This window comes from Ipomoea triloba, chromosome 14, assembly GCF_003576645.1.
Source record: "Ipomoea triloba cultivar NCNSP0323 chromosome 14, ASM357664v1".
In the NCBI taxonomy this organism is placed as follows: Eukaryota; Viridiplantae; Streptophyta; class Magnoliopsida; order Solanales; family Convolvulaceae; genus Ipomoea; species Ipomoea triloba.
This window is the reverse complement of record NC_044929.1, coordinates 6871518-6881932: the sequence shown is the minus strand read 5'-3', so window position 1 is coordinate 6881932 and position 10415 is coordinate 6871518. Positions and strand designations below refer to the sequence as shown.

Here is a 10415-nt window from a genome sequence, read left to right as displayed (position 1 = left end):
GTTTTTTTTTTTTTTTGAGTATTACTGACTCTTACTGGCTCGAACCCACTCCCATCATCCATATGGAAGTGTAAACCGGGACACTTGGTGCCACTAAACCACAAGGTCTTTGGCACAATATCGCACAATGTCTAGCATGGTGTTGAAGATCAAGTTCACAAGGAATATTAGTAACCTATGTAAGAGAAAACTTAAGTATATAAGATATATTTTTTCACATATAGTACTTTAATAAGTGTATATGTGAATGGTTTTCCCTGATGCTTGAACTGGAGACTTACCTGGACTTGATTTCTCCCTCTAGACCTTTAGCCTAAGAACTCTGATGGAGAGAAAATCTTAGTGAACACTAGACTTTTCTATTCATCTAAGTACTTTAACCATTACTCCATATTAACTCATTGATTAATATTCTTTTCAAATGTTCTTTATTCTCAGAATGACCTTAGTAGCATTTTCTCCTCATTGAATAAATTAATTCGAACCAGTGTCTCCCTTCGTTTGTCTTCCCTAGTGTTGCAAAAATCCCGCCTAGGTGCCGATTAATCCCCGTCTAGGCACTAGGTGCCGGTCGACCGCCTAGCGTATCACCTTAAATGGTGGTCTAGGCGTCTGGCCGGCTAGGCGACTGCCTAGGCCTCCTAGGCACCGACTAGACCTCCTAGACACTAACTAAGCCGCCTAGTTAGCCGATTAACTATTGTTCTTTTTTTTTAATGGGTTATTTCACTCAAAACAATATCATTTTGAGCAAAATAACTCTAAATTGTACAAACTCTAGATATGTTAATTGTTAATATTTAATATTTTAGTATTAACTATTAAAGTAATATATAATTTATACTTATTAGTCTTTACAAATTTAAAAATACTTAAATAAATTTATTAAAAAAAAAAAAGCACGGGTGCCTAGGCGCTGATTAATCCCCGCCTAGGCGTTTCGATTTTTTCAACCATGGTCTTCCCTTAGGTTGTCCTCTTTCCCCATAGGAGTCATCCTCATGGTTTGCAAACAAAATGTTGATTCTAACAGATGACCTTTGGCTTGTGCTGCGCTTACTTATCCATCCTTCCATTTCATCTTTTAATGACTTTCACAACATATAATTAATAAATAACAACATGCTGAATATGTCTAATTCTCCATAAATTCGTATGACTTTGAGTTAGACTTGGACTTTGGAGATTGTATTATAGACTCAAAAATAAAAGGAATAAGGTTCAAATTGACCATTGAACGTAACCTGAAAATGCAATTAGGCCACTGAACGAAAATAAAGTGCAATTAGGCCACTGAATACTCCAAATACATGCAATTTCACCAGATAGCAAGTTACCTTTCATTTCATCAGGTTACCTGCTTATGTGGATGGTGAATTGACATTTTAAAATAATTTTTTAATAATAATAATAATAATAATATAATAATAATAATAATAATAATAATGTTAAAAATAAAAAATAAAATGCATGCTTCCTTGTTTAAAAAAAATTAATTAAAAAAATTAAAAATACAATGCATGCTTGTTTGTTTGTTTTTTAATTAAACTTTTAAAATTTTTATTTATTTTATTTCTATTTTTAAAGTTTAGTATTTTTAAATTTTTGTATATTTTTTATTTCTGTTTTTTAATTAAATTTTTAAATATTTTTTAATACCAAACTTTAAAAATAAAAATAAAATAAATAAAAAATTTAAAAATTTAATTTAAAAAAAAACAAGCAGGCATTGTATTTTTAATTTTTTTTTAATTAATTTTTTTAAACAAGGAAGCATGCATTTAATTTTTTATTTTTAACATTATTATTATTAAAAAAATATTCTAAAATGCCAATTCATCATCCACATAAGCAGGTAACCTGATGAAATGAAAGGTAACATGCTATTGGTAAATTGCATGTATTTGGAGTGTTCAGTGACCTAATTGCACTTTATTTTCGTTCAGTGGCCAATTTGAACCTTATTCCAAAATAAAATAAGGGGACTAATAAAAATTACAATTTTGGTTCATCAAAACTATTACATTTTATTCCTAACAACATGTTTAGATTTTCTATTTTCTTCTCTAATTATCAATTTTTTTAGAAAACTGGAGAAATTATCTAGTTAGTAAGAAGGTTCAAATTTCTCAAGATTTCTCATGTTGCTTTTACGAGAAATTCACGAAGGAAGTAACTTATTTTTAGTATGTAGGTTCTTTATAAATGTGTCTCAGGTTCCTTCTTCATTACTCTGGTTTTAAGATCATAAAGGATGGGATGTCTGATGATGGATATATTTAATAGAATTTTCATATGTTGCTAGGATATATGATCTTTAACTAAGCTAGTGTAGAGTTTACGAAAGAATTTGTACATACTACATATTCTTGTATATCAAAAGTTATCGTTTGATTATCCTTGTTGCTTAGTAAGGGAAATCAGAAACTTTTAGAATTGTGTGTTTTCCACGCCTAAAAATAGTGCTCAATTGAGTCTCAAGTTCCTTATATGAGACTCAGGTTCCTAACAAGCCATACGAGAGTTATTGAAATGTTTTTAGAGTTGAATAACCTTGACATATGATCTTTGGAAGTGGAAAATGATCCTGTTTGAGCGATTTCAATATAAGGAGAATAAAATGTGCATTTTCTATTTTACCCTTCTAGTAATAGAGAGTTTTTGAATTTTTATCAAATTTAGACGAAAGCCTAATATCGGGGACCAAAAGTACCACTTCGCTCATAATCAAAGGATATAACAAATGGATATAGTTATAACTGTGGGACACAATCATTGATATAGGTATAACTCAAGATCAATTATGCCATTTTTCCAAAATCAAATATAAATATTTATGGGATTGAGGTACTAATAAGGTACATCAGTTTGAGTCCCATAGCTCTTCAGCTGCAACATATAAATAGTAAGAGAGTGAAAAGTGAACGATGAAAAGAAGAGGAAAGCAGAATTCCAAGGAGGAAACCACACAGTACACATAAAGGTTGCGTCAGCTCTTACCTTTCCCTTTCCTTTTCTTAAATAAAATGAAGCAGAATTTGAATCCCATACCACCCTTCTTCCCAAACCTTCTTCTCTTCCCATGAACTCCACACACCAATTCTCTATTTCAACTTTCAACTCAAATTCGCTCTCAACACTCCTCTTTTCTCAACCCCAAACTCTTCCCACCTCCAAGTATTTACTGCTCTTTTGTCAATAGGTGTGTATGATTTTCCTTCTTACTTCCATTTTCTATTTGTGAAATTGAATTTGGTTTCTGGGACTAACTAATTATGGAAAATTTTGTTAATTTTTGAGTTATATGCCAGAAGTAATGTGGGTTTTTGCTTTCTTGGAATTTTGGCTGGCAATCATTGATGCACCCTTTTTGTCTACGGTCGTGTTAGTACTTTTGTGTCCTTGTTAATTGTTTTCTTGGATAAATTGTGCAGGTTTTTATTGCTTAAGCACTACTTTACTTTCTATCGGGAAATCTTTACAAGCTAAAGCTAACAGTCGATTTTGTTTTTTTTTTGGGGGGGGGGGATGCTATATCATTGTAATGAGGGCTTTGTTTGATATTATAAAGTGGGAATAAAGAAAATATATGTCAGAATTATGTGCTGCTGTGGTTTTGTTTTCTATTGGTTTTCCCTTTTCATTTTTGTTACACAACCCAAACCTGAGCCTTTACTTTTCCTGCTAAGTGGGGTCACCTAAATGATTGCTGCAACACCATTATGCTCTATCAAAGAAATCATTTTTGCCAATTTGAGGGCATGTTTGTCTTCTTTCCTAGAAGGTTTCTCCATCTTTTCAATTATAATCTTTAAAAGGGAGAGCTACTGTGTAGGTAGTTTTGAGTATTGAAGTGCAATCATTTAGTTTTCATCTTCTCTCTTTAAAGTTTTGGGAAAAAAATTCTTTATTACATGCATCCTATTCTGTTAGCATATGACTTCAACTGAAAATAATGGAAGAAATGGGGGAAAAAATGTAAATATGGGATTAAAAAATGATGGGAATATCAATAATATAGTTGGAGATTCATCCACCTGCATTTGATGAGCATATATATAGGCGAGCACTTTGAATTTTTTTCTTATTTTGGATGGAATACAGCATTGGTTGGTTGGGGTGTGTGCGTTTTTGTTTCGTTTTTCTTTGCAATCATTGACTGCTGCATACTTACTGTTGTATTGTTGTTTCTCTTAAAAAAATGGCATCAGGTGGATTGCGCTTTTGAAACTCTAGTAGCTTACAGCCTGACAGTTCAATTTAGCATCTGGTTAACATATTCCCCGGAATCTTAGTGGCAATCTTTAATAAGTTTGGACGCAGAAATGTCTGGTAGTGATGTCAGAAAAGTTTCATGTGAAGATCTACAAATGGTAAGGTTTTATTTTTTATTTTTATATATAACTTGACTTAGTCAAGATCTGTTAAACATGCTAGTATAATTTTATTTATTTTTTCTTGGGAAAGTCTTTTTGTTATACTAACTTTTGAAGAAGCTTGGAGCAATACTAAATGAAAAACATATGAGACTGATCAAATCACATAATTGAGATACAAATAATGATCTTAACTGTCAGGGAAATTTTGTCAGAATAACTCCAAAGGAATCACAAATTGTTTAGAATTAGGAAGCTATCCTCCAAATATATTTGGGGCCTTGGCTGAGAAAATTATTCATCTGCCAGTGATATAAAATTAGGTGCTGCACGGGAAGAAAGAGGAATAAAAAAATACGGAACTGAATTTGTTTTGCAGGTCATAAGTTAAGGACATAACCTATTATATTGCTTTGTGATGTGGGGAACATAGCCTAGTGTCAGGTACTCGTACTTTTGGCGCAAAAGAGCCATTTAACGACCAATAATTGTCTCAATTAAGATCTACTAGACTAGGCTCAAGTAACTCTTAATGCAACAAAATACTTTGTAAAAGGGGAACAATGAAAGACAAAAGCAATTAAAAGGGAAGTATGAAACTTTATTGAGGAACTATCAAAATATTACAAGTAGGAAGAAACTCTATGCAGTAAGGAGAATTGGGTGAAACGTGAAAGGATGGATGAAGACTTCTACAAATGAGTCCTTTATTTAGAGTAGAGTGTCATAGTTCAACTAATGGATGTCAGGATGTGACTTTTTCATGAAATGCACTTCTTGAAATGAGGTCTCTCTTGTAGTCTCCACATATTGGCTTTCTTTGGCTTTTAGAACCTTCCAAAACAGGGGGGAAGGCCATTTTAACCTTGATTTAGGCTCCCCTAGGCCATATGGCCTTGGGCCATTTGTTTTTCTGTGGTGTGGGGTTTCACACTCACCTTCACCTAATATTAGTGACATCTTTGATGTTGACTGCTCCCAAGTACTGTTGCACCTTTTTTTTTTTTGGCGAACTGCAACAAGGATCATTCTTTTTTCCCCATGTTACTTTAGTTGTGGGAAGGTCCATTCCATTTGGTAAGGTACTTGATTGTCCATGGTGTACCTCTCTTGCAAACTTATGTGGTTCAAAATCTCTTCTACTTCTTTGTCAAAGGAAGCAGTGATGATGGGTGGTCCTCCCTGTCTTGCTGTCTTCATGGTAAAGGTTGATCATGCTGGAATGAAAAACTAGGTGTATTTTAAGGTTAAATGACAAGCCCACATTATATGGAACTTTTCCCACTTTGGTCATTATGGTGTATGGCCCCGTGTATTTTTGAACAAGCTTCAGATGAGAGCTTCTCAGTGCTTTAAATTGTTGCAACTGAAACTTCACCATTGCTGTCCCTGATTGTGTACTTGGTTGGTCTCCTTCACTCATCTGCCCATTTCTTCATCTCTTTGGCATTTTTGGCTAGACGGGCAGACGGGCCCTTGCAAGGTTCACTTGCTTTTTCTAACTTTTGGCCACATTCTAAAACCCTTTGGGGTTTTTCACCATAGCTTGTTGTCAAAGTTACTGGTGTGAGAGGCTAGCATCTTATGGTCAACTGAAATGGAGTATGGTAAAGTGGATTTGCTTTTCTGCAACTTGTATGAGAATCAAGGTCTCAAGGAGCATTTATAATCTTGGCCCAATCTTGGTAGTTTTGATAAAGCCATGGTTTATTAACCCTCTTTGCTTATCTGTGAATAACCCTCTTTGTAAGAGGGTTAATGAGGAAATGCGAAGGCAGTTAAACGGAAACCGTTAATCTTTAATGAGGAACTGCGAAAGGAACTCTATACAATATGGAAAATTGGGTGAAGGGATGGATGAGGAACTCTAGAAATGAGTTCTCATGAGCCTCCTAGTTCAACTAATGGATGTATCTCTTCAGGAAATGCAAGAAAGTGAACATTCTTATTGAAATGAGACATCTCTTGCAATTTTCATATGTTGGCCTTCCTTGGCTTCTAGAACCTTCAGAAACCAAGGAGGAAGGCCATTTAACCTTGGTTTAGCCGTTTAGGTTTCCCAAGGCCTTACCTAGCTGTGGTTTGCTAAGGCATGGTGTGGGAAGTCACATTAGGTAACAAAATAAGAAACTAGAGCTTTTTAGCTTGTTAAGAGTCCCACATTGAAAATATAAGAGAGAATATATGGGTTTATAAGGTCATGGGTTAGACTAGCTAATTAATTGGATTCAGTTTTTTAGTGTGGTTTGGCCCATGTAACCCTAACCCAATCTTAGATTAATAACATAGCTAATAGCTAATGATCTGAAGTTGATTTAATGAGAAGCACAATTTTACTACCTTTTCAATACCAATTCAAAAAGGTGTCAGTACTCTTTTTCTTGTACCAAAAATTTTTTTTAAAAAAAGGTTTAAGAAAGTACAACTTCTAACATAAAAGACTGTTGTCTATCCCTGCATTGAATTTATGGGCTTTGTTGCTGTAAACTGTGGATAATCTCAGAATTGTAGCTACTTAAAATCTCTAGCAAAATTTGAAGTGAAGTCAGTTTATAACATGTGGTTGGTTGTCTGTCATGTTTCTTTTTTTAGTTATTTTCAGTGTTCATTCTCAAGGATCGTGATTAATTACCACTGAATCACTTATTCCAGGTGCAAAGTCGCATATGGCAGTGTCTCCAGCTCTACATGAGTCGTGAAGAAGTTGTTAACAATCTCTTCGTGCATGACAATATAGAGCCTAGCATTACTGAACTTGGTATGTTATATACTTCTCATCCCAACTTCATTTATTCAAATATTTTGCAATAATGCCACATAGGAAAAATCTCTTTTTTTTTTTGTAGTATCTTATACTTGCAGGCTTCAGATATCCTTATTCGTTATAATTTCATATGTTTCCTTAATTTACTTGATCTTGAAACATTACCCTTTTATATTAGGGAAAACCCTACACACATGGTACTTTGGGCTTGGCTTGTTAGAACACACTTTGACATTTTCAATTCACTAGTTCCTCACTTCGAAACATAGATTAAGAGTGTTCCGTGTTAAAATAGCTACCAATTATATCTGGTAAGTTTTAACAGTGAAAATGAAATGGATGAGAATCAGAAAATTTTCCAGGCATATCTTCTTAAGTATGCCTTATATTAATCTGTTCTCATACTGTATTAGAGTTTAACTATCTGCTGCATTTCCAGTTTGGCAAAAGCTTGAAGATGAGAATCAGGAAATTTTCCAGGCATATTTTCTGAAGTTGATGGTGAAAGAGCAGATATTAAAATTCAACCAGTTGTTAGCAGAGCACTTAAAACTAATGCATCAAATAGGACCAAGTGCTATTGCGACACTACCTGTGTCTAATGGATCTCATATTTCGCCAAGTAAGTGCTAAGATAGAAGTTATATGACAGTTTTGCCCGACTTAATATGTCATTATCATTTGCTTTGTTCCTTTTCATAATTTTGCTCAACAGTCATGCTAAATTATACTTTCTTAGATGAGAATCTATCTTAATATGGCCAAATATAAGTTTTAAAAAAGTGGGAAGACAATTTTTTCTTTGAAATTGAGCACAGAAAAACTTCTCAGCGATGCTCTATGCACTTGACATACATTTTGGATCGTCATGGTCTATCCATCTCTTACTGCAAAATAGTCCTTTGGAATTTCAGATTAGACCTCTTAACTCCGTTCATATTTCTTCCTGACAGTACTTCAAAATTCAGCACGCCATACTGCAGACAACAGTGGAATTACTCCGAAACTCGAGGGCATGCACAAGTCTGTCCCTACCAATTTACCTAACAATTATAGTAACCGCAGCTCATCGTTTCATCCTCGCATACAAACAGCAGTTAATATGCCGCTTCAGAAAGTAAAGGTCGATGTTAATGCAAGCAGGTTAACTCAAACCTCAAATGTGGTAATGACACAAACCATGAATGGGAAGATGATCAAACCAGAGTCTGTATATGAGAGCGGCCCTACTTTTAATTTTGGTGCGCATGGAAACATCTTTGAATCACCACCTGCATTGGGTGATGCATCCGTTTCATCATTTAGTAGTGCTGAGTCCAATTCACACCCCGAAACTCTCTTCGATGCCGACACATCTTCATTTGGATTTTTAGGGCCGATTTCTCAAAATTTCAATCTCACAGACTACACAGCTGACTTCTCGAACAGTTCAGGTATGTCATGTTGTCACTCTATCTCTACCTTTTTTTCTTTTTGATGTCCTATATATATATATATAGATTTGTAATCATGTGCAAACCAGTCTTAACCTGGGATTGCACCACAACTACTACATGATTGCACCACAATGGCTACTAGACATGCCTAGAGAGACTTTGCGGTGCAATCATGTAGTAGTTGTGGTGCAATCCTTCTGTAGTTCGCAGGTTCGCACGTTAAGGCCAGTTTGCACCTGATTATGGACGTGTGTATATATATATATATATATATATATATATATATATATTTCTTTCTAACACAAGGAAACACATAATTCTCACTTATAATTTCATGTTTCTGTAGTTTGAACTTACCTGCTTCAAAATTTTGTTCTAATCTTAGTCCTTTACGTGATGCTCAGATATCCTGGAGAGCTACTCTAGGTCTCCCTTTCTAGCAACAGATACAGGGAACTTACTTGATCCCAGTGGTATGTGAGGGAAACCTGGTTAGCTTTTTATTTATTTATTACGTTCATATTTTAACTTCTTTTATTATTGGGCTTCAGGGGACATTGAGAGGTTAGCTAATTCATCAGACGGCTTGAGATACAAAGGTTTTAGTAGTGACTGATTTCTCATACGGTAAACTCTCTATGTTTGTCTTTAAGTAAATGTAATGTTTGAAACATCGGTCCCAAGTAGAACTTTTGTGATAGCATATAGCCTTATTCCCAATTTAGTTAGATTTGACAAAAATTTATGTCGGGAAAACTAGAAAAGGGCCAAATAAGCCTTAGAACTATTTGGGAAAATTCAATTGCACCATTGAACTAGAGAAAGCTTCACATTAACACTCGAACTCTAAACAAAAGTGCAAGTGAGAATCGACCCCTTTTAGGTTATGTTGACGTGAAACGCAATATTTCCTAATATTTCGCATACATTTGTTTTGTGTGTAGATGGTCGACTCCTGATTCCATGCTGCAGATTCACTGGCAAACTCTTGTGATAATAACCTGTTTTGCATTAAAGGTAACTTGGTTTTGGGTTTGGGTTAGTTCTTACAGTGAACAACTGAACATGAGAGAGTGCACTTAATATTTGTGATGGAGAAGCAATGTTGCTTTCTTTTTTATGTTTTTAATGCTAAATTGTTATGTATATATTGTAGAAATTTTTACCATAAATTATAGATTGGGCATGACTGCATGTGGTGCTATTGCTCTAAAAATCTTTTGTATGAGTTCTTGCCCAAAATATTGTGGTGGCCTTGTCATAATCACATCATTGGTTTATGAATTGATTGATGTTTAGTCAAATAAAATTACACTATTTGTTACATGATATGGTAAAAAAAGTGATATTATGAGTTATCCTATGCATTGTGGTAGTGATTGGTTTTAGTCTTATAATCTAAGATTGGGTCAAGTTCACTCAATTGATTATAATGCACATGGGTCAAATCACATTAAAAAACTGAATCTAATCAATTAGTTAGTTTAACACATAATCTTATAAACTCATATATTTTCTTATATTTTCAATGTGGACTTTTAACAAGTGATATTTCAAAATATTGTTTTGAAAGTTTCGTTTTAGCCTAAGAGAGAAGGGGGTAAGAGAGAAGGGGGGAAGGGTGGGTGTGGGTGAATTAGGCAATAAAAATTTTGTGACAAACTCGTTTGAGCAAGGTTTAATCTAGAACAAGGTTGGTGTGGATTTATAGAATGTTGAAATGCATTTACTGAATGAAGAATGTACCAGGACCTATTTACATACATTTTCTATATCAAGTGTTCTATAGCTCAATGACAACTTTGTGGCTCTCCCAAATAGGAGATAACAGGTTTGAAC

At 34.3% G+C, this 10415-nt stretch overlaps 1 protein-coding gene across 2 annotated transcripts; it reads left to right on the top strand.

Annotated features, from left to right (window-relative positions):
* Nucleotides 1-2865: 2865 nt before the first annotated feature.
* On the top strand, nt 2866-9900 carry LOC116003838. Of its 2 annotated transcripts, none has more exons than XM_031243777.1 (8): nt 2866-3202; nt 4212-4373; nt 7029-7134; nt 7580-7762; nt 8094-8573; nt 8981-9049; nt 9128-9203; nt 9521-9900. In XM_031243777.1, exons 2-7 carry the CDS (start codon nt 4326-4328, stop codon nt 9190-9192), a joined length of 951 nt encoding a protein of 316 aa, XP_031099637.1. In that variant the 5' UTR covers nt 2866-3202; nt 4212-4325; the 3' UTR covers nt 9193-9203; nt 9521-9900. The 2 variants fall into 2 exon arrangements, with proteins under 2 accessions (XP_031099637.1, XP_031099638.1); XM_031243778.1 differs by having other exon boundaries at nt 2894-2983.
* The last annotated feature ends 515 nt before the right edge of the window (nt 9901-10415 follow it).

Coding starts and splice junctions, on each gene's coding strand:
- LOC116003838 (XM_031243777.1), top strand. CDS start 4,326: ATGTCTGGTAGTGATGTCAGAAAAGTTTCATGTGAAGATCTACAAATG. Junction 7,763..8,093: donor TGGATCTCATATTTCGCCAA/GTAAGTGCTAAG, acceptor TCTTCCTGACAG/TACTTCAAAATTCAGCACGC. Junction 9,050..9,127: donor GAACTTACTTGATCCCAGTG/GTATGTGAGGGA, acceptor ATTGGGCTTCAG/GGGACATTGAGAGGTTAGCT.